Genomic DNA, 25,219 nt, shown 5'->3' with positions numbered 1-25,219 from the left:
CAGGCAGGCACGGCTCAGACTGGAGGAACCATAACCGTTTCAGGTGGGGCAGGAACACAGGCAGGGACAAGAAGGATATGGGAACAGGTAGGAACCAGTTCAGACTAGAGGGATAAATGAACCAGCAAGAACCCTTACAGACAGGAGGGACAAAGAACTGCAGGGTGCGGAGCAGAAGCAGAGCAGAGCCACAGGGTGAGAAGCCGGAGCAGAGCATAGCCGTAGGGTGCAGAGTGAGAGCAGAGTAAAACCTCAGAGAGCGGATCAGAAGCAGAGCAAAGCCACAGGGTGCAGAGCGGAAGTAGAGCAGAGCCACAGGATGCAGGACGGCAGCAGAGCAGAGCCGCTGGGTGCAGGACGGTAGCAGAGGAGAGCCGCAGGATGTGGGATGGGAGCAGTGCAGAGCCGTAAGATGCTTGACGGGAGCAGAGCCGCAGGATGCAGGACAGGAGCAGAGCAGAGCTGCAGGATGTGGAATGGGAGAAGAGCAGAGACGAAGGATGCGGGACGGGAGCAGAACAGTGCTACAGGGTGTGGGATGGGAGCAGAGCAGAGCTGCAGGATGCGGGAAGGGAGCAGAGTAGAGCCGTAGGGTGCAGGACGGGAGCAGAGCCGCAGGATGTGGGACGGGAGCAGAGCAGAGCCGCAGGATGCTGGATGGGAGCAGAGCCGCAGGATGCAGGACAGGAGCAGAGCAGAGCTGCAGGATGCGAGATGGGAGCAGAGCAGAGCTGCAGGATGCGAGATGGGAGCAGAGCAGAGCTGCAGGATGCAGGACGGGAGCAGAGCAGAGAAACAGGGTGCAGGACGGGAGCAGAGCACAGCCGTGAGATGGGAGTGGAGCAGACCCGTCGGATGCGGGATGGGATGGGAGCAGAGCAGAGCCGCAGGATGTTGGGTGGGAGCAGACACAAGGTTACACACAGCTGAGTAGGGAAGGCAACAGACAAGGATGCAAACAGGAAACGGACTTAGTACAGACAAGGATGGACACGGGAACAGGTTCAGGACAAAATATTTGGGCCTGGGTATACAGCTCCCAGGGTGGCAGAAACAGGACACACAGGAAACAAGAACAGGCCTGGGTATGCAGCCCCCAGGGTAGGGAAACGAGACACACAGGAAACAGGAACAGGCCTGGGTATACAGCCCCCATGGTGGAAGACACAAAAGCAGTAACAGGACAGGACCTGACAGCTCAGTAGCAGAGCTCGGACTGAGAGGGTTGTTTGCTCAGGCATCTCCCTATGGGTGGATATGCCTTAAGTACCTGATACCTCTTGGCAAAAGGCTGGGGACAAATTAGGAGTGTGCATACTGTCTCTATAAGACTCAGGAAATACCGGTGCCACCACCCGAAGCCTACAGCCAGGAAGTATGCAGCAAGCTAGATATGAGATTCACAGCATGGAGCAGGCAGAGAACAGAACTCACAGCATGTCCCGGAATGGTGAGTAAGATGGGAGATGGGAAGCCATGCAGTGATGCCGGCAAGGATGTTACAATGTGTCTATACAAATGCACAGAGTATGGGAATCAAACAAGGAGAGTTGGAGATGCTAACACAGGCATAGGGATATGATGTCAAAGGCATCACTGAATCTTGGTGAGATGATGCACATGCTTGAAATAAAAACATCGAAGGCTACAACTTATTTATTAGAAACAGGATTAAAAAGAAGGGAGGAGGTGTTGCATTGTATGTTAGGAAAATGTATATCTCCTCGGAGATCCAAGCTTCAGAGGATGGTAGCACTGTAGAAACAGTTTGGGTAAGAATTCAAGGAGAGAAGAACAGGAAGGACACTATTTTAGGTGTTTACTATAGGCCACCTGGACCGACTGAAGATATAGATGAACTCTTTTTACATCAAATGTATCTGTTCTCCATAAAGTACAACATAGTGATCATGGAAGATTTTAACTATCTAGATATTTGTTGGGAATCTCTTTCTGGTAAAAGTACTGGGTCCAGAAAAATCTTATCTTCTCTCTCTGACAACTTTATCTTTCAAAAGGTAGAAGAGAAAACAAGAGGATCTGTAATCTTGGGGGCATTTTGGTTTTAAGGTGTTCATTGTGCTTACGAAATGTTTTGGTAGCATAATTCTCTAGGTCAGTAAAATTGCGGTGATACCAAATTTATATATTTTTGCTGTTATATTTTCTGGATTTAATAAATTTAGATCTTTGTTAAAAAAGAGCTTGTATGTCCATTTTCTTAGAATCATAACCAAGGATGAGTGAATGGTACAAAATTTGAATTCAGCAGATCCAATTGAATTTCCATATGCACTGAATTTATTTAATTAAACTTCCTTTATTATGCTAGGTGGTCTCTCCAGATCTCAAAGCATAATGAAACAGAGGTAAAAAAAATGCATACTTCCCACCAATTGTCCCACCATGCAGTTGGGTCGCCCTCCCAGGGCTGTGGGGTACTCGGTACCGGGCCGGTGTCAGGGTGATGTGAAACAGCAGCGGTGACCCGGTCCGTGGCACCCAAATCAATGGGGGAATGTAGTTAATGTGGAATAGGATAGTTCGTGACGCCACCTGTGGTGCTCGGCAAGGGAGGTGTTAAGCCGACGCTGCAGACAGATCCTCTGGGACAGATGGTATGGTGCAGCAGTGGTGGTATAGCCCTCCACAGGCAGGGCTGATGTCCCAGGGCAGTGTAGTTGTAATGGTTGAGGAGAGGCGCAGGCAGTGTAAAGGATGGTACCCAGATGTAGCAGTGCTGAGCAGATTGGTGCAAGAATGAAAGGACACCGGGGCTTGTAGTTCCAAAGCTTTTACTCACAGTCTGCGGTACACAATGGTGCCTACCTCCAGACCGTGCCTCCGGGTCAGAGACTCAGCCAACCTCCAGGCAAGATGGAAAGCTCCTCTCCAACACTCCGCCAACATGTACCTTTCCTGAACGACTCCTCTTTTGCGCCCTAAAGTGTGAAGATCTCCAGTACCGTGATACTCTGGAATTCCTCCTGACAGATGTTCCCAAGAACTCTCCTTGTACGGCAGACAGCTGTAGCCTGCTTCGGGGACTCCCTTTTCCTGAGTCCCGGCTCTCTATTCAATTGCTGTTGTGCCCCAAGTCTTAGATGGGAGTAGTGCATTTACAGCCAACTACTCCACCGGTGTCTGCTGCAGAACCATAAGTGTCCATACAACCTCGGGGACCTGGCCCCGGCCTTGCGCTGAGAGCCTATAGGCAGGGTTCCTCTTCCAACCCACATCCTCTCTGTTCTCCTACTCCTTCATTCCATACTTGTCTTTCTCTCTTATGGAAGCTTAGGTTTCAGTTCTACGTCTTTCTCCTTCTTTTCCTTTCCCGTGCCAGCTGGCTCAGATCACTGAGGCAGCTGCAGCACTCCTTCCTCCATCCCTTCCTGCAGGGATCCCCACTCCTCCCGAGTGGCTTCCTTCCTTACTGACCTCCTGTCAGACTGACCTGTAATCCTACACTTTCCCACTCTTTTATGTATCTTAACTCTACCCACCTCCCAGCACATCCAGTGTTCCAAACAGGGAACCACCAAAGGTGCTCTGCTACTCTCTAAGCACTGAGCCGCAATGTGGTTGTGCAGAACTACCCTGCTGTGTGGGGTGCGAGTGTTGGAGCGAGGAAAGGAGTTCCCACCTTACCTGGATGGTGGGGCACTACACCTTAGGAGAAGGTGCAGTACCTCTCTGGCGACCGAGCCTCAGGGGCGCCACACAGTCATGCTCCACAAGTCCATTGCAGAGAGAGAGAAGAGAGATTTTTTTCCAGATCCAAATTTTGAGTCTCCACTGTTTTCATTGGGGTTCGGGTTCTGCTTTAGGTTCATGTTCAGTTCTGATACCTGAACCGAACTTTAGACTAAAATTTGGGTCAGGTACCAGAACCCGAACTTCTGCAGGTCCGCTCATCCCTACCCATGACATTATAATGCCTTGTCTGCAACTTAGGTGCCTGTTTCCAGAGGTGCTGAAGATGCAATTGATGACAAGACTCAACCAGACAGGTGAAGACTAGGTTAGTATATATTTTTTTTTCTAAACACCTTTCCAGCCCTCTTTTATCCAGCAAAATGACATTCAAGGAAATTTTGTTTGCAAAACTCAAGGCAAATTCTATTAATTTTTTTTTGGCACAACTTGTACTATTTTGGGGAACTAATGACTTTTTGAACACTTTTTATTATATTATATGTGGAAGGTGGAGTGATAGATAAAACATAATTCTGGTATTTTTAATTCTTATTCTTTATGGCGTTTACCGTAAGGGTTATATAACTTTAGATTTTTTTTTTTAAGTTATTATATACAATGAAACCTGAACAAACAATTGGCTCACTATTTTAAGCAGACTTGTAGCTTTTAGGAGCATTACATCATTACATGAGATACATTTTAAATTGTTTGTAAGAGAAAATGCCTTTTCCAGTACCTTTGACATTACTACTTACTGTTGACAGAATATGAGATTTAAATTTTGATCTAAGTCCCACCAGGGACCTCCTGCAACCCTGTCCAAGAAAACCTCCAAAATAAGTAAAACTAAGAACTTTTTGATGGCGTTTATATAAACTCCACCACTATTTTCCCGAAACAGCTCAGTATTTGACAGGATTGATTACAAAATATTTGTATAGAATCACAGGAAAAGAGAAGACTTCAATCCATTTTGGATGCACTAGAAGTAGAAGACCCTTGATTTCAGTCTTTGGAACATAGGTAATATCAGTCCATGTGAAAGTCACCATCATGAAAGTTGGCGTGGAATTATTGTGTTTGAAGGTTATGGGCATTAGGCCCAGCACTTGTCAACAACAGATGTTGCGTGTGTTTACGTAGTGGCCAGATGGCCCAGGTTTTAGTCTAAGCTTATTTTGCTGCATGTAAAACTTGTGATGGATAGTTGATCCAATGTGTTTGAGTACAAATCTTTGGTGGTATAAGAGGAGCATCATATTATGGTGGATCATTGGTTAGCACTGTTCCTTTGCAGCGTTGGAGTCCTGGGTTCAAATCCCTCCAAGGACAACATCTGTTAGGATTTTGTATGTTTTTTGCATGTGTTTCCTTCTACATTCCAAATACATACATGTAGGGGATTTACATTATGAACTCCAATGTGAGCAGTGATGATAATGTCTGTCCTTACTTCCAATTTTTTGCTATTTCTCACTTTTAAATTTTTTCCGAACACCAACACATTTAATTTCTAAACAGCCTAAATGCCAGAAAACTAAATTACAGGCTACTGAAAATATTACTTTCCCATTTTATGATATGTTACAAAGTTTCACATGTATTACTTCTTTAAAAAAAAATGAGGTTTTATCAATAGACAAGTTTTATTTTTAATTCCATGCCGGACCACACGGTGTGCTGTTGTAAAACAATTATATCCAAGAGCAGCATGAAATGTGAAATATATGATGCACAAAACAAGTCGCCGGCTATTGGCAGAAAGATTTATTATCATCTTATGTTCTACAAAACATTTCTTAGATTTTATTGGGATATAGAGACACCTATAGCGCGCAATGTAACATTTTATATGAGACAACAAACTTCTGGCTCAAAGTAGTAAAAGCAGTGCATAACTCAGTGGTAAAGAAAGATGGGTTGGCCATTTTCGTCTCTTAAATGAGGTTAAGAATTCCAATTTCTCACAAAAAAAGTCAAATATATTGTGTTAACAGGCTACAGCGCACATCATAACCACAAGGTGGCTACACGAGAACACATTTAGCATAGACATCAGGTGACAGATTATTGCAAAATCATCGAATTTTCTTAAAGCTCATAATTTCGTGGCTGTAAATTTGGGAAATGTTGAGCCAATAGCCAAGGTTAGAAAAGACATGAAACCTTATGTGACTGCCTTGGGTCCCCAGCTTTTTGGATAGCCACCATAGGATAATCCTATGACTTTTTTATTGGCTGCTAAGCCTCTTCAGAATGGTTTCAGAGCTAAATCAATGTCAACACAAAAAAAAAATGAATAATCGTCTCAAGATTATAAAGATTGAATGGTTTGAACATCCAGTCGGGAATATCATGGAGGCACACAATGGATGGTGACATAGCGTTAGCCATTTCCATGAATCCAGTGGTTACCACAAAGCCTAGAGTCGCAAGCATGGCACCAGTATTTGCTATAACTGTTAGTTACTTGTTAGTGTACCAGAGAGATATGGGGGGGGGGGCAAATCATGCACAATAAACTGTATAGTTGTCAATTTGCTATAGATTTCAGATAGATTTTACAGAGATTCGTTAAAAATCTTTAGGGCTTTCTCCACTACATAGAGTGAGATCCACTAACCAAAATCTGCTTGATGCTTTCTTTAGTCAGCCTATCCTTGGCTCTTACCACCAACGACAATTTCAGAAACTTTATTGTATAGCATCTATTATTACATTTGTGTACAATCCTCCTGGTCATCTACGGCTTGGCTGACCAACCATGATGATGAGGGCTCAATGAAAATCTATATAGTGAATCTCCTCATTTTAGATCTGCCTTTTACTTCTAAATTACAACATTTCATGGGGAGCAGTCTACAAAAACTTGACATCCACAAGCTAAAATTGGTTCCATAGTGCCTTGATAATGTAACACTGTTATCAATGCCAAATTGACCATAGTGGAGGAACAGGCAGTGACTTTGGCATCCATGGTTGACTCCTCTGACTGGTATATTGGCAATCACGCAATACCACCACTTAAAAGTTATTTCTTACTCTTCCAGAACCAAAAAGAAGACAATTATGGGTTTAGAAGGACATGTCAGTTATTGGATAGTACTACGGGACATAAAACCAGCTGTGGAGGAACCTTTCTTGCTCTGTTAGGAGTCAAACTTGCAGACTAGACTCCTGTGGGGTGAGTGTCAAACAAGGTGAACCACTGGACGGATAATACATCTTTGATCAAAACTTCAAAAATAAATTCTTATCATGGGAACTTTGTCATTATGACCATTTGGAGCTTAGGGCAAGTGTCCATTTATTTACTACAAAGCGATTAATTTTAGAGAATTCTTTTTAATTATGGACAGGTGACCTTGGACCTGATCCCACCATGTTCCAGTGAAAATATATAAATTGGAAACAAGCCGGAGACCAAGTCCAATCGACTGAGAAACCAACCATGAAGCTTCTTGTAGTAGCAGTCCTTCTCGGAGTGGCAGGTATGAATACGAACAGAGATGACGTATATCCTACTACTACTAGGAATCATTTATGATACAAGAGCAATCTCATGTGGTAGATGGTCTTTTATTATTGTCATATAAACTTGTTACTAAGCTTTTTTCTTTCTATTTCACAGCGGCTTTCGACGACGATGATAAAATCGTCGGAGGTTACACCTGCAACAAAAACTCCATCCCCTACCAGGCATCTCTGAACTCCGGCTACCATTTCTGTGGAGGTTCTCTGGTTAACAGCTTATGGGTGATCTCTGCTGCTCACTGCTACAAGTCGTAAGTCTGCGTGAATTAAAGGGGGGGGCTTGTGACATTAGCATTCATGGCCAGTCCTTAGATTATCTGAATATTGGGGGTCTGACAAATAATAATTGCTGTACTAATATCTGCATCGTTCCACCAAGTGCTACTTTTCCATTAATTTTTACCCAGTACAATATAATAATAATAATAATAAATTTTATTTTTATAGCGCCGACATTTTACCATACATTTGCTTGTGCCTGGTACTGCTGCTCGGTAACCAGACACAGTAACAACCAAAAGTCCTATAAAAACTTCTTTAAATATAGTAAATATAAAAAAAATCCTCTGTATGGAGAATATATTTTTTTTATTATTATTTTTACATTAAAAAATTACCAATATTTTTTGCACTTTTTTGTAACCAAAAGTTGGTTAAATGTAATGCTTAAACATCAAAAGGGAAGAAAATAAAAAAAATACATGACAAATATAAATGCAATACAATGGCTATTTGGTAAAACTAATCATAAATTAGAAATCATAATCATAAAAATTAAAACTGGGATTAAAAAAATGAGCTACTCCTGAAAAAGAATGATCCAAAATAAGCAGTGAAGGCAAAGTAATTTCAGTGGCCAAGGCATTGGTCGGAGGTGTCACCGTTTTTCCATGCTTAGTTCCTGAAGTTCAGAATTACTTAATTACTTGTTGCTTCTCCCCATATCACGAGGTTCTAATTCATACAGGGGACCGAGGTAAAAAATAAAAATAGATAATTTCTAGACATGAGTGAATATATTTCCAAGACCTTGGTCCAGAGGCTACGTCAGTATGCCATGGCCATTGGACAGGAGTCCTCCAAACTGCCACATACTTGCCGGCATCCCCATCTCCTTTTTTGTTGAGGCGACCTGCCGCGACATTGTGTGTATGTTACCATTGAGTGATAGAAATGTAGACGAGTGTCAGAGAAAGACCAAGTTTGCATAATGTATTGTTTTTCAGATTTTTTTTAAACTTTTTTTGGGAAAGTTTGAATTGTCAAATTCAACTGAATTGTTACCCATTAAAATTTATGTATGACCTGGTTTTACTGCTGTGCTGGGCCATAGCGACCCTACGACATTTTGATAAAAATACATATATTTACACTATAGGAGCATTCAAGTTCGTCTGGGAGAGCATAACATTGAAAGAAACGAAGGTACCGAACAGTTCATCAACTCTGCCAAAGTCATCCGTCATGGAAGCTACAACTCCAGAACCCTGGACAATGACATCATGCTGATCAAGTTGTCTTCTTCCGCCACCCTCAACGCCTACGTCCAGGCTATTGGTCTGCCCAGTGGCTGCGCACCTGCTGGCACCAGCTGCCTGATCTCTGGATGGGGCAACACCCTCAGTAGTGGAAGTAAGTCATCCTTACTTATTCCTGTACACTCATTGCATATCCACACACTGCACATATGACCGCAGAACGATGGATGCCCACTAAATACAAACATTAAATCCTTGCATTAGCACAGAACATGGACTTTTATAGTGAAAGACAATGCTGCCCTTGTTACTCAGGGGCCACATAGTCCATTATAGCTCCATAGATCGTTAATACATACAGATATCCTGTAGTACTTACAATACTTTCTTGTGCTTTTTTTTGCAGGCAACTACCCCGATCTCCTTCAGTGCCTGAACGCCCCCATCCTGACTGCCGCCCAGTGTAGCAGCGCCTACCCAGGAGAAATCACCAACAACATGATCTGTGTAGGATATCTGGAAGGAGGCAAGGATTCCTGCCAGGTAAAGTTTTAACTTATTTTAATGTTGAATGTATGATTCCGAGTTATTATTGTGATGCATGGATAGGAAAGGTCCGGTTCACCCACCACCTCCAGAGTGACTGCCATGCTTTTGATCTGTATGTAACCACAAGGTGTCCAGAATCACAGGAATCACAGAGCATAAACAGTTAACACACTGAGCTGCAGTGTGAAATGCTGAGACACTGTGAGTGTGGAATGAACATTAGCTTGTTTGCCTTTGCCTCTTAGTTTAAGCTCAAAAAAAGAGTTTTCAGACAAAAGGTTGCAAAAGCCCAGATAGTTAGCTAGCATGTATAGGGATAACTAAAACTTGCCTATTAATATGCCACCCCAGTGAACTAATTAGGGCTACAGAGGTGTATGTAAGAAACTCCATCCTGCACAGTAGGGGTTGTAGTATGCTAAAAGAAAAGAAAAGCCTTCCTGGGTGACAGGGTCACTATTGCAGAGATAAGGGAAGAATTGACATCCCAAAATTAGCAAAGAGACTTATTCCTATCAGTAATAAGTGTATCTGCCGACAGGGTGCAGTTTGCTGCCATAAGAGTGTAGATTACATACAGCTGAGGGGTGTAAAGAGGGTTACTCCTGACTTTAAGGTTTGCCACAAAAGACATGTCTGAAGTCTGAGTGTGCACAGATTTTTAAAATCAGAGACAGCCAGATACAAGAATCTGTGTGTAAGTAACTGAGGAAGATATTAAGAGTGGTGACAGTGATACGAGACTGAGACCAGCACTGTCATAAAGGGATTGTGTCTGTGTGCATCTGTGAAGCAAGTGCTGCTGAAGTGTTTGCCAGCAGAATGTAGAATTTATGAGAAAAGTGTCACCAGTGTTAGCTTGTTGCTGTAAATCAACTTTCCACCTGTGGAAAAGTCTGTTACTTCTTATAGCATGGTAAGAACAGATGTAGTCTGTTGACATGAAGCCAGATTGTCAAGGTGATATGAAAAGCCACATAAAACCAGCCTTTACATGGGGCCCATACAGTACGTGTTATCATTTGCTTGTCAAGAACCTTTAATAATATATTTCTTCTTCTCAGGGTGACTCTGGTGGACCCGTGGTCTGCAATGGACAGTTGCATGGTGTTGTCTCCTGGGGATACGGCTGTGCCCAAAGGAACTATCCTGGTGTCTACACCAAGGTCTGCAACTACAACTCCTGGATCTCCAGCACCGTTGCCGCCAACTAGACGCTTTATAGGTTTTTTTCTATTGATGCATTTTACCAATGGTTTCAATAAATAAATGTGTCATTGCCGTTAAGAAATTGCATTTCATTCTTTTTTTAACCCCTTAGCGACAGAGCCAGTTTGCAGCTTAATGACCAGGCCAATTTTTACAATTCTGACCACTGTCCCTTTATGAGGTTATAACTCTGGAACGCTTTAATGGATCCCGCTGATTCTAAGATTGTTTTTTCGTGACATATTGTACTTCATGTTAGTGGTAAAATTTCTTCGATAAGTCTTGTGTTTATTTATGAAAAAAACGGAAATATGGCGAAAATTTTGAAAATTTTGCAATTTTAAAACTTTAAATTTTTATGCCCTCAAATCAGAGAGATGTGTCACACAAATTTCTTAATAAATAATATTTCCCACATGTCTACTTTACATCAGCACAATTTTGGAAGCAAATTTTTTTTTTGTTAGGAAGTTATAAGGGTTAAAAGTTGACCAGCAATTTCTCATTTTTACAACAAAATTTACAAAACCATTTTTTTTAGGGACCACATCATATTTAAAGTCATTTTGAGGGGTGTACATGACAGAAAATACCCAAAAGTGGCACCATTCTAAACACTAGACCCCTCAAGGTGCTCAAAACCACATTCAAGAAGTTCATTAACCCTTTAAGTGCTTCACAGGAACTAAAGCAATGTGGAAGGAAAAAATTAACATTTAACTTTTTTTTGCAAAAAATTTACTTCAGAACCAATTTTTTTTATTTTCACAAGTGTTAAAAGAGAAAATCAACCACAAAATTTGTTGTACAATTTCTCCTGAATACGTCGATACCCTATATGTGGGGGTAAACCACTTTTTCAGCACACGGCAGAGCTCGCAAGGGATGGAGCGCCGTTTGACTTTTTCAACGCAGAATTGGCTGGAATTGAGATCGGATGCGATGTTGCGTTCGGAGAGCCCTTAATGTGCCTAAACAGTGGAAACCTCCAACAAGTGACCCCATTTTGGAAACTAGACCCATTAAGGAACTTATCTAGATGTGTGGTGAGCACTTTGAACCCCCAAGGGCTTCACAGAAGTTTATAACGTAGAGCTGTGAAAATAAGAAATCTATTTTTTTCCACAAAGATGATCTTTTTGCCCCCAAATTTTTATTTTTTACAAGGGTAACAGGAGAAATCATACCTGCACAGTTGTTATGCGATTTGTCCTGAGTACACCGATACCCCATATGTGGGGGAACCACTGTTTGGGCGCATGGGAGAGCTCGGAAGGGAAGGAGTGCCATTTTGGAATGCAGACTTTGATGGAATGGTCTGTGGGCATAATGTTGCGCTTGCAGAGCCCCTGATGGGCCTAAACAGTGGAAACCCCCCACCAGTGACCCCATTTTGGAAACTAGACCCATTAAGGAACTTATCTAGATGTGTGGTGAGCACTTTGAACCTTCAAGTGCTTCACAGAAGTTTATAACGTAGAGCCGTGAAAATAAAAAATCCATTTTTTTTCCACAAAAATCATCTTTTCGCCCAAAAATTTTAATTTTTACAAGGGTAACAGGAGAAATCATACCTGCACAGTTGTTATGCGATTTGTCCTGAGTACGCCGATATCCCATATGTGGGGGGGAACCACTGTTTGGGCGCATGGGAGAGCTCGGAAGGGAAGGAGTGCCATTTTGGAATGCAGACTTTGATGGAATGGTCTGCGGGCATCATGTTGCGCTTGCAGAGCCCCTGATGGGCCTAAACAGTGGAAACCCCCCACAAGTGACCCCATTTTGGAAATTAGACCCCCTAAGGAACTTATCTAGATGTGTGGTGAGCACTTTGAACTCCCAAGCGCTTCACAAAAGTTTATAAACGCAGAGCCGTGAAAATAAAGTCTTTTTTTATTTCCACAAAAGTGATTTTTTTAGACCCCAATTTTTAGACCCCCAAAGTTGGCAAATAGTGGAAACCCCTCAATTCTTGCTCCAACCCTAACCCCAACACACCCCTAACCCTAATCCCAACCCTAACCCTAATCCCAACCCTAATCCCTAATCCTAATTCTAACCCTAATTCTAGTTCGCCCTAACCCTAATTCTAACCCTAGTCGTGACCCGAGCCCTAACCCTAGCCCTAGCACAACCCTAACCTAACCCTAGCCCTAACCCTAGCCCAACCCTAACCCTAGCCCAACCCTAACCCTAGCCCTAACCCTAGCCCTAACCCTACCCTAACCCTAACCCTAGCCCAACCCTAACCCTAACCCTAATGGAAAACTGAAAAAAAAATATTTTCTTTATTTCATTATATTGGCCTATATAAGGGAGTGATAAACGGGGGGGTTATGTACTATTTTTTTATTTTGATCACTATGATCGTTTATCATAGTGATCAAAATAATGAATGGAATCTGCCAGCCGGAGCCGGCAGATTCCCGGCGGGCGCACTGCGCATGCGCCCGCCATTTTCAAGATGGCGGCGCCCATCGGAGGATGCCGGCGGGACGTGGGACCACTGGGAGGGGACGGAGGGCCACGGAGAGGTACCGGGGGGGATCGGGGACCCTATTTCTCTCTCCTCTGATGTTCGATCACATCAGAGGAGAGAGAAATTAAATGTAAAATCGCGGCTTTTTTTTTTTTTTTGCGGTCGCCGTTATAGGGTTAATAACGGCGATCGCAAAAGCGGGGGGCGGTAAAAACCGACCGATTCATGTTCTCTGGGGTCTCGGCTACCCCTGGCAGCCGAGACCCCGGAGAAAATCCGACACTGGGGGGCGCTATTCACTTAAATCACAGCGCCGTAAATTAACGGCGCTGTGGTTTTAGTACCCTTAATTACCGCCGTTAAAAGGCGTATCGGCGGTTGTTAAGGGGTTAAACACCAATTACTAGAAATTTACTTATAGGTCTTATATTTGGCTGAGTTTACCATTTTACTTGTGACACTATATAGGACTGCAACTTAAGCAACAATTAAGGAGTATAATGATGGACAAGGTATAATGCCAAAACACATTCCATGAAAGCGTCGATTCTGCTGCATACATTCATATACAAAAATTGCAAGATGCTGGGTAAATGTGTCTATCAAATTGTTATCATGGGGACAAAGTTTCAGTCTTCACATATGCTCCACAACTCAAATGCAATCAGTAATGTTTGTGTCACTCTCCACAAGGAGAAATGTTACCCCTTGGATCCCGGTCAGACACCTCTCACCCAGCCAAGCCAGATCTCAAACTTTACACTGATGAGGGGTGGCACCCCGAAACACAGTGTCTGCAAATTGAGATTCTGGTTTGGCTTTTATCCTGTTATGTGGCAAGGCTCGTTAAAGGGTCGATATTGACTTTTAGGATTGGTTCTTCCAATAGGTGGCGCTAGAGTTCTGAAAAGGCAATTTGCATAACGAGTTTTTAAATGAACTGCATAGGTACAAAACATCATGGCCATCAAGATTGCAGACGTCCTGACAATATACTGTAGATAAACGGGAGATGCACAAGCTACGTGAGTAGATCACGTCCATTATTTCCACTATCTTGTAACCATATAATGATAGATAACAGTTCGGCAGACCATATACATGATTAGCACAGTAATATAGCAAAAAATAAGTATTTGATACACTACCAATTTTGTAAGTTTTCCCACCTGCAAAGAATGGAGAGGTAATTTTTATTGTAGGTACACTTCATCTGTAAGAGACACAATCTTAAAAAAAAATCCAGAAAATCACAGTGTATGATTTTTACATAATTAATTTGCATTTATTGATTTACAGTATTGCATGAAATAAGTATTTGATACAATAGAAAAAACAAACTTAATATTTGGAACAGAAACCTTTGTTTGCAATTACTGAGGTCAGACGTTTCCTGTAGTTCTTGACCAGGTTTGCACACACTGCAGCAGGAATTTTGGCCCACTCCTCCAGATCTTCTCCAAATCTTTCATGTTTCGGGAGTGTCTCTGGGTAACATTGAGTTTCAGCTCCCACCAAAGATTTTCTATTGGGTTCAGATCTGGAGACTCCAGGAACTTGAAATGCATCTTAGAGAGCCACTCCTTAGATGCCGTGGCTGTATGTTTCTGGTCATTATTATGCTTGAAGACCCAGCCACGACCCATCTTCAATACCCTTACTGAGGGAAGGAAGTTGTTGGCCAAAATCTCACGATACATGACCCATCGATCCACCCTTCAATACAGTGTAGTCATCCTGTACCCTTGGCAGAAAAGCACCCCCAAAGTATGATGTTTCCCCCACCATACTTCACGGTTGGGATGATGTTCTTGGGGTTGTTCTCATCCTTCTTTTTTCTCAAAACAAGGCGAGTGGTGTTGATACCAAAAAGTTTTATTTTTGTCTCATCTGGCCACATGACCTTCTCCCATGCCTCCTCTGGATCATCCAGATGGTCTTTGGTGAACTTCTAATGTACCTGGGCATGTGTTGGTATGAACAGGGAGACCCTTCGTACACTGCAGGATTTTAATCCATGACAGCTTAGTGTGTTACTAACAGTAATGTTTGAGACTGTGGTCCCCACTCTCTTCAGGTCATTGACCAGTTCCTCCTATGTAGTTCTGGGCTGATTCCTGACCTTTCTCAGAATCATCCTTACCCCACAAAACAAGATCCTGCATGGAGCCCCAGACTGAGGAAGATTGACAATCATCTTGTGTTTCTTCGATTTTATAATAATTGTGTCAACAGTTGTTCTCTTCTCACCAAGCTGCTTGCCTGTAGCCCATCCCAGCCTTATGCAGATTTACAATTTTGTCCCTGGTGTCCTTAACAGGTTTTTGGTCTTTGCCATGGTGGAGAGGTTGGAGTGTGTTACAGCTGGCGCAACGCAACAAATAATAAAGATGATAGTAAGGTGCGTTCGCAGCCCGGGGTCCACCGTGCAGAGGTGGTAAACTGCTGCTTGGTAATAGTGGATGCTATATGGCAGTATAAAAGACCACACACAGGTTAATAGTCACCTGATGTGTACTGGAGCGGATTCTGTTACGTCACAGAGCCGCACTACCGCGGAACATAAATTCCGGAGTCTGTTAGAACTCACAGAGCTCGGCAAGGGAGCGCACAGAATGCGGTCACAGAACTCTGCTCCAAGGACATGGGGTAAGAGTCTGCGCACACCATGTCACATCTGCGGACGCCACTATAGACGCCGACTATGGTGGCGTGTCGAGCAAGTGCACCGTGACGTGTAGAGCCATCGGAGGACACTGATGCCAGTCTCTGATTCTGCCTCTACCTACACCTAGGCCTGGATGCTTAACAGGCTAGGCTGCACAACACATGCATACCAAGGGTGGAGGTTTCTTAATGAGTCATTCACCAGAGACATTCATACATGCATACACCACTCACTCCACATGGTCTAATCTTTTTCTATATTAGCGCATGGCCGTGCAGTCATGGGATCCTTTAATAGACGCAGCCTTCCAGGAACTTCCTGATGGCCCAATCTGAGCTGCAGTAGGACCTGAGCATGTGACCTCCGACCTCCAATGAGAGGTCATCCCACAGGCATGCTCAATAGGAGAAAAGCAGGACTTAGTCCCAGGAGTGTCTGCTCGCCGCTGACTCATGCATGATACAATAGCTGAGCCTAGAGTAGCAACCAGATGCCTAGCATTAGCCTGGGCAAGATGCTGGGACCGACGTCTCTGCTGAGCAGGAACCTCTGTGGCCGTAGAGGAATGGGAGACCGCAGAGGACATGGCTTGAGATTCCTCCTGTGCAGTGGGAGAACCTCGGTGCCAAACAGAGTGTGATTGAGTGTGTGGACAGGTGTATTTTATATAGGTAACAAGTTCAAACAGGTGCAATTAATGCAGGTAATGAGTACGGAATAAGAGGCTTCTTAGAGCAGGGCGGCTCCAGGTTTTTGAGGGCCCCGGGTGAAAGAGTCTCAGTGGGCCCCCCCTTTAACACACACCATGATTCATGCTGTGTGGCATCCGTGGTCCCTGCCAAAAATGGACTTGTCTCGATGTGGTTCACACGGACATGCATGTGATCCACACGGACACACGCTCTATGGCAAAAGAGGCTATTGATTAGTAGTGTACATATGAAATAAAGATGAGAAAGAAAGAACATAGAAAGAGAGAGAACAGAAAGAGAGGGAAAGAAAAAACAGAGAAACAAAGAAAGAACAGGGAGAAAGAACAGAGAGAGAAAGAAAGAGGGGAGAGAAAGAAAGAAAGAAAGAACAGAGAGAAACAGAAAGAGGGGAAAGAAAGAAAGAACAGAGAGAGAGAAAAAGAAAGAAGTGAAAGAAAGAAAGAACAGAGAGCGAAAGATAGAAAGAAAGAGAAAGAAAGAGGGAAAAAAGAACAGAGAGGGAGAGAGAAAGAAAGAGGGAAAAGAAAGAAAGAACAGAGAGAGAAAGAGTGGACAGATAAAAAGAACAGAGCAAGAAAGAAATAAAGAGGGAAAAAAGAACAGAGAGGGAGAGAGAAAGAAAGAGGGGAAAGAAAGAACAGAGAGAGAAAGAAAGTGGACAGAAAAAAAGAACAGAGAGAGAGAAGAAAGAAAGAGAAAGAACAGAGAGGTAGAGAGAAAGAAAGAGGGGAAGTAACAGAGAGAAAGAAAGAAAGAACTGAGAGAGAAAGAAAGAAAGAAAAAAATAGAAAGCAAGAGAAGAAAGAACAGAGAGAGAGAGAGAAAGAAAGATGGGAAAGAAACAACAGAAAGAGAAAGAGAGAAAGAACAGAGAGAGAGAAAGAAACAACAGAGAGAGAAAGAGGAAAGAAAGAACAGAGAGAGAGAAAGAACAGAGGCAGAGAAAGAACAGAGTGAAAGAAAGAACAGAGAGAAAGAGAAAGAGGGAAAAGAAAGAAAGAACAGAGAGAGAAAGAGGAGAAAGAAAGAACAGAGAGAGAAAGAACAGAGAGAAAGAAAGAACAGAGCGAAAGAAAGAAAAGAGAGAAAGAGGGGAAAGAAAGAACAGAGAGAGAGAAAGAGGGGAAAGAAAGAAAGAACAGAGAGAGAGAAAGAGAGGAAAGAAAGAACAGAGAGAGAGAAAGAACAGAGAGAAGGAAAGAAAGAGAAAGAAAGAGAACAGAGCAAAAGAAAGATCAGAGAGAAAGAGGGGAAAGAAAGAACAGAGAGAGAAAGAAAGAGGGGAAAGACAGAAAAGCAGAGAGAGAGAAAGATAGGAAAGAAAGAACAGAGAGAGAGAAAAAACAAAGATAAGGAAAGAAAGAGGGGAAGGAAAGAGAAAGAAAGAGAACAGAGCGAAAGAAAGAACAGAGAGATAGAGAAAGAAAGAGGGGAAAGAAAGAACAGAGCGAGAAAGGAAGAGGGCAAAGACAGAAAGAACAGAGAGAGAGAAAGAAAGAACAGAGAGAGAGAAAGAAAGAACAGAGAAAAAGAAAGAAAAGAAAAAGATTAGAGAGAAAGAACAAAGCGAGAAATAAATATTCTACAAAGATACCATAGCAGCCATTGTAGTGCCCACCTGAGCCTCCAGGTGCAGGACATATCATGATCCGCTCACATGGCCGGCATCCCCGATTCCAAGGCGATCCTGCTGTTCGTGATGTCGGAGGAGGACACGGTGATGGATCTGAAGCATTCCCTGAAGTGCCTCCATGGTTCCGTCACAACCTCCTCTCGAAATTACCTCATTTCCGGTCAGCTTCCAGCAAGTCACTTCCTGTAGAACGTCATGTGCGAGTTTTAAAGTGCTCATTGGGGCTCCGCCGTGTACTCCTGTGCTGGGGCAGTCTCTCTCTCAAAATCGGGACTGTCTCGCTGGATCCGGGATGGTTGGGAGGTATGAATGCTCCCCACCATACACCTCGCACACGCACGGCCCCGCACACCTCATACACACACGGTTCCAGTTTGTATGCCTCGTACACACACGGTTCCGCTCCGTACACCTTGTGCACACACGGCTCTGCTCCGTACACACATGGCTCTGCTCCATACACACGCAGCTTCATTCCGTACACCCTGTACACCTGCGGCTTCACTCCGCACACCTCATACACACACGGCTCTGCTCCGTACACACACGGCTCCAGGCTCCGCACCGTATACCTTGTACACACGAGGGTCCACTCCTGCTCCATACACCTTGTACACATGCAGCTCCACTCCATACACCTCGTACACACATAGCCCAGGGCTCCGCACCGCACACCTCGTGCACACGTGGATCCGCTTTGTACACATCGTACACACATGGCTCCACTCCACCCATGTGGCTCCGCTCCCTACACCTCGTACACATCCGTCTATGCTCCGTACACCTCATACACATCCGTCTATGCTCCGTACACCTCATACACAAGCGGCTCAGCTCTGCACACCTCGTACACACGTGGCTCTGCTCACCTCGTACACACGTGGCTCTGCTCCGTACACCTCGTACACACACGGCTCTGCTCCGTACACCTCGTACACACACGGCTCTGCTCCGTACACACATAGCTCTGCTCCGTACACACACAGCTCTATCTGTACACACACAGCTCTGCTACATTCCCCCCCCCGACCCCATGCATAAACTTTTCTTATCCAGCACCATGATGACCACCAGCACAGCAGACACCTGTGACTTCAGATCATGTGACCCTTGACTCCTCCCCTCCTGTGACCTCATCATAGGTGCTGTGCCAGAAGTGAACAGCCCAGTGATGATTCATTGCTGGCGGCAGTGGTTCTCTGGGATGGGGTTGATGCATGGGGGGGTGGCGGCGGGTATCCCAGACAGCGTGAGTGGGCCCCCCCTCTCTCCAGGGCCCAGGCACTTGTCCGGGTGCTGACGCCGGCTCTGTCTTAGAGAATAACTTCACAGGTCTGTGAGAGCCAGAATTGTTGCTGGTTTGTAGGTGATCAAATAATTACTGTATTTTATGCAATAAAATGTAAGTTAATTATGTAAAAATCATACAATGTAATTATCTGCTTTTTATTTTTAGATTCTGTCTCTCACATTTGAAGTGTACATATGAATAGAAATACGGACGAGTGCAATCCGATAAAAAATCGGATTGCACTCGGACCAGTGTTATTCAATAGGTGACATCTCATCTGCGATTTTTTTTCTCAGCTGAAATCGGACTGAGAAAAAAATCGCAGCATGCTGTGTATATCGGATGAGACTCTCCAATACAAGTCAATGGGTGCGAGAAAAAAATCACACAGCCTGCGCACCATGCGAGTGCTGTCCAATTTTTTCACATCGGTGTCCTTTGAAAAGCCGGCAATTTATGTCCGGCTATTGTGAAATCACAATGACAGGTTATAATAGAAGAGATAGAATAGATATACTGTATAAACATTCAATACACACACACATATATATATATAGATACAGTGGGGAAAAAAAGTATTTAGTCAGTCAGCAATAGTGCAAGTTCCACCACTTAAAAAGATGAGAGGCGTCTGTAATTTACATCATAGGTAGACCTCAACTATGGGAGACAAACTGAGAAAAAAAAATCCAGAAAATCACATTGTCTGTATTGTTTTCATTTTATTTGCATATTATGGTGGAAAATAAGTATTTGGTCAGAAACAAGCAATCAAGATTTCTGGCTCTCACAGACCTGTAACTTCTTCTTTAAGAGTCTCCTCTTTCCTCCACTCATTACCTGTAGTAATGGCACCTGTTTAAACTTGTTATCAGTATAAAAAGACACCTGTGCACACCCTCAAACAGTCTGACTCCAAACTCCACTATGGTGAAGACCAAAGAGCTGTCAAAGGACACCAGAAACAAAATTGTAGCCCTGCACCAGGCTGGGAAGACTGAATCTGCAATAGCCAACCAGCTTGGAGTGAAGAAATCAACTGTGGGAGCAATAATTAGAAAATGGAAGACATACAAGAACACTGATAATCTCCCTCGATCTGGTGCTCCACGCAAAATCCCACCCCGTGGGGTCAGAATGATCACAAGAACGGTGAGCAAAAATCCCAGAACCACCTGGGAGGACCTAGTGAATGAACTGCAGAGAGCTGGGACCAATGTAACAAGGCCTACCATAAGTAACACACTACGCCACCATGGACTCAGATCCTGCAGTGCCAGACGTGTCCCACTGCTTAAGCCTGTACATGTCTGGGCCCGTCTGAAGTTTGATAGAGAGCATTTGGATGATCCAGAGGAGTTTTGGGAGAATGTCCTATGGTCTGATGAAACCAAACTGGAACTGTTTGGTAGAAACACAACTTGTCGTGTTTGGAGGAAAAAGAATACTGAGTTGCATCCATCAAACACCATACCTACTGTAAAGCATGGTGGTGGAAACATCATGCTTTGGGGCTGTTTCTCTGCAAAAGGGCCAGGACGACTGATCCAGGTACATGAAAGAATGAATGGGGCTATGTATCGTAAGATTTTGAGTGCAAACCTCCTTCCATCAGCAAGGGCATTGAAGATGAAACATGGCTAGGTCTTTCAACATGACAATGATCCAAAGCACACCGCCAGGGCAACGAAGGAGTGGCTTCGTAAGAAGCATTTCAAGGTCCTGGAGTGGCCTAGCCAGTCTCCAGATCTCAACCCTATAGAAAACCTTTGGAGGGAGTTGAAAGTCCGTGTTGCCAAGCGAATATCTGGGGTTTCAGACAGGATTTAAGACAGCCAACTCCCTCTATCCCTGCTGGTGATTTTTTCCTGCCTCCTGAGGTCTTAGTTTCCAGCTCAGTCCCTGCATGTTCAGCTAAGTGTTCTTTTGCTATTCTGTTCACAATTGATCTGGTTTTGTCTATTTCAGTTTTGTGTGGGTCAGCCAGCTCTGGCTGGGGCTGTACTGAATCACCATCCATATGTTACTGCTTGTGCCAGTTTGTTTTTGTCCCTTATTAGATTGGCCTCTTTTTGCTCTGCTTTCAGAATATACCAGAGTGCTGATATAGTGGACGAAGTTATGCGACTTCAGTATTTTTGCATCAGACGTGTTGGACCTTTTTGCAGGGTTTTTTGCATGATTGCAGACAGTGTCTTTCCTGTCCTGTCTAGTCAGTGTGGGCCCCATCGTTTGCTCAGTCTATTTTCCTACCTGCGTTTGTGTTTTCACCTTGTCTCACCGAAAATATATATTTGGGGGCTATCTATTCCTTTGGGGTCTGCTCTGGGGCAGTTTAGATTTCCCCTTTCTTGCTTTAGGCTTAGTTAGATCTCCGGCTGTGCCAAGGCATCTAGGATCACTGTAGGTACGCTCCACGGCTACTGTTTGTTGTGTGGATAGGATCAGGGGTCTGCAATCCGCTTAGTTACCAACCTCTCTGGTTTTCTGTGGCTTAGCTTGGGCTTGCTCTCCTCCTCGGTGACCCAATCATAACAGGATTAATACTCATGGATCTTCCCAGGCTATGAATATCAGCCTGCAGCTGTATATTTAGCCATTACTGGCTAATAAAATAGGGGGGCCCAAAAAAAAATGACTTGTGGTCCCCCTATAATTAATAGCCAGAAAAGGCTATGCAGACAGCTGCGGGTTGATATTAATAGTCTAGGAAGGGGCCATGGACATTGGCCACCGCCTTGCTACAAACACCAGCTCACAGCTGCCCCAGAAATGGCGTATCTCTAAGATGCAGCAATTCCGGCACTTAGCCTCTCTCTTCCCACTGCCCTGTAGTGGTGGCATATGGGTTAATAGTTGGGGGTTGATGCCACCTTTCTATTGTAAGGTGACATCAAGCCCGGCTTAGTAATGGAGAGGTGTCAATAAGACACCTATCCATTAATAATCCTATGGTTGTTAAGGGGTTAAAGACACATCCAGAATAAAGACTTTTAATGAAATGGAATGCTAAACACAGTTTACCATCTTTATTATCCAGCTAATCCATGCCACACCCTGGTTCTCCTGTCATATATAAAAGATAACAAACCAACAACATACCATACCTGTCCGCCATGAAGTCCCACGTAGTAATCCATATCTGAGGGATATACAGTTTGCAACCAGGACGGTACCAAGATGCGACCATCTCGGCTGTAAACCACTGTAAAACCACTGTAAACCACGAGAGTAAACTCACACATGTGCCTTGCATGACTCACGTCCTCAACCTGGTGGTACAGCAATTTATCCGCTACTATCCCTGCCTGGATGCTCTGCTGCAGAAAGCACGGTGTTATGAATGGGAAACCGAGGAGGAAAAAAAGACAACAAGCTAAGTCTCAGAAAACCAGAGAAGTTGGTAACTATGCAGATTGCAGATCCCTGATCTTAACCGCACAACTAGCAGCAGTCGTGGAGCATTCCTACATTGGTCCTAGACGGCTCGTCACAACCGGAGAACTACATAAGCCTAAAGCAGGAAAAGAGGAAAACTAACTGCCCCAAAGCAGACCCCAAAGGAAAGACAGCACCCCACATGTATTGATGGTGAAAAGATGAAAATACAAACAAAGACAGGAAAATAGGCTGAGAAAAACGATGGGGCCCGGCTAACTAAAAAGGACAGAAAAGGAAAGACACTGTCTGCAATCTGCCAAAAAAACCTACAAAAATATTGTCCAACACTTCTGATAGCAAAATTAACCCTGAAGTCACTAGACTTCTAACCTATATCAGCACTCTGAAATATTCTGAGACAGAGCAAAAAAGAGGCCATTCTAATAAGGGACAAAAAGCAGATTGGCAAATACTGATTAATAGGAGTGGAATTTCAGCATAGCCCCAGCAGGGGCAGGCTGATTACACAAAAAACTGAATTGACCAACAAGCGCAAGTGTGAACATTAGCAAAAAACAAACTTAAATTGAGAAGACTGGAAGAGAGCTGAAGTCCAGGACCTGAGAAGCAGACTGAATCACCAGCACCTGGATAGGGCGTCGGCTGTCTTATATCCATTCTGATACTCCAGAGATCCAATCGTTATCTTCCTCATCAGGTGGCAGATCACTACCACTTAAACCAACCGCACTACCTCCTGTCACCACCAGAGGGAGAACGGAAGGGGAACGCTCAACTGGTGGAGCAGAAAATGAGTTCACGACAGCACGGTATCTGTGTGCTCACTTCTACCATTCACACCCTGCAAGTCATTAACTTGCATAGCTACTGAGGTCTTTCAGGCTACTGGTTTACCAGTTGACATGAGAAAATCAATGCTGCACATGTTGTAGCAACTGTGGCAGCAGCAATGAGCCCTGGTGCTGTTCTGCCTTTTACATAGCCTATGAAAACGCAGTATGGACGTGGTGCAAATCATGCCTGCAGAGTAAGCACAGATAAAGGACCTCTTCACCCTTTTGTACAGTTTTGAAACAGCTACTAAGATGGTTAGCCATGATGATGCTGTCATCTACATACTGGAGCACACTTTGAATATTCTATGAGAGGACGTGGTGGTCCCAGAGGAAGAGGAGGAAGCAGAGAAGGATGCAGAAGGGATAACAATATCTCTAAGTTCCGGACTGTCGTCATACAAGCGGGTGTCATGGGAGAGTGTGGATCGCCCTCGCGCCCAGGGCGGCAGGGTACTCGGAGCCGGGCCCATTGGTTTCAATGGGAGATGTCACGGTAGCTGTGACCCAGTCCGTGACCCTGGGCATCCATTGTAAAAGGGGGAATGTTGAGTGTGTGAATGATGATAAAAGTTTATGAATGGATAATTCGTGACGCCACCTGTGGTGTTCAGCAATGATGATGTTAAGCCGACGCTGCAGACAGATCCTCTGGGACAGATGGTGTTGTGCAGCAGTGATGGTGTGGCCCTCCACAGGTAGAGCAGTAGTCCCAGGGCAGTGTAGATGAAGAGATAGGGGAGAGACATGGATGGCACAGTGTTAAGCACCAAGATGTAGCAGTGCTGGGTGTGTTGTCGCAGGAATAAGCGGAGGACACCAGGACATGTAGTTCCAAAGCTTTACTCACAGTCTGTTGTGTGTACAAATGCCCGCATCCATGCTGTGTCCTCCGGGTCAGAAGCTCAGCCAACTTCCAGGCAAGAGGAAGTACTCCGTACCAACGCTCCGCCAACATATGTGCCTTTTCTGAACGTCTTCCTTTTGCGCCTATAGTGAAGTACTCACAGTACTGAGTTACACTGGAGTTCCTCCTGTCAGATGTTCCTATGAACTCTACTTGTATGGCAGACAGCTGTAGCCTGCTTTGGGGACTTCTTGCTACTAAGTCCCGGCTCACTCTCGTTGCTGTTGTGCCCCCAAGTCTTGTGTGGGGATAAAGTGGTGACAACTTCTATTCCTCCGGTGTCTGTCGCAGGACCATTAGTATCCATACAACCTTGGGGACCGGCCCCCAGCCTTGCGCTGTGAACTTGGGAAGAGTTCTGCGCTAACCCTGATCCTTAGTCCTCCTCTCCTTACGTTCCATACTAATCCTTTCTTATGGAGAGAGTCAGGCTTTCTATCAATGTCTCTTCCTGTGCCAGCGGACCCAGGTCACTGAGGTCGGCTGCAGCACTTCCTTCATCCATCCCACTCAGGGGATCTTCACTCTTCCTCTGACTCTGTCAGACTGAGTAAATCCTAAACTCTTCCCGCTCTTTTGATGCTAACTAAACTCCACCCGCCTCCCAGCACGCTTCGTGTTCCAAGCAGGGAGCCACCAAAGGGTGCTTTGCTACACTACTGTGTTGTGTGGGATGCAGGTGTTGGAGCGTGGTCAGGTGTCTCCACCTTACCTGGATGGTGGGGTACCACACCTCAGGAGGAGGTGCAGTACCTTTGTGGCGACTGAACCCTCAGGGGCACCACAAGTGGATTATGACGATCAAAGCGGAGTCATGGTACCAG

General features: G+C 44.4%; 2 protein-coding genes across 2 annotated transcripts in view; one reads left to right on the top strand and one right to left on the bottom strand.

Moving 5' to 3' along the window:
- Positions 1-25,219, bottom strand: part of LOC141056285 (trypsin-like) — a 390,181-nt gene that overhangs the window by 321,046 nt on the left and 43,916 nt on the right. The window lies entirely within an intron of this gene.
- LOC141056274 (trypsin-like) lies at positions 7,059-10,551 on the top strand. The gene is made up of 5 exons (XM_073553016.1): positions 7,059-7,190; positions 7,331-7,484; positions 8,612-8,865; positions 9,118-9,254; positions 10,325-10,551. The coding sequence occupies exons 1-5, from the start codon at positions 7,151-7,153 to the stop codon at positions 10,472-10,474; spliced, it is 735 nt and encodes a 244-aa protein (XP_073409117.1). The 5' UTR covers positions 7,059-7,150; the 3' UTR covers positions 10,475-10,551.

The sequence above is a fragment of the Dendrobates tinctorius genome, unplaced genomic scaffold (genome assembly GCF_039654945.1).
Source record: "Dendrobates tinctorius isolate UK_male_01 unplaced genomic scaffold, ASM3965494v1 ptg000196l, whole genome shotgun sequence".
Lineage (NCBI taxonomy): Eukaryota > Metazoa > Chordata > Amphibia > Anura > Dendrobatidae > Dendrobates > Dendrobates tinctorius.
The sequence above is the reverse complement of the archived record's forward strand: the minus strand, read 5'-3'. Positions and strand labels throughout refer to the sequence as shown.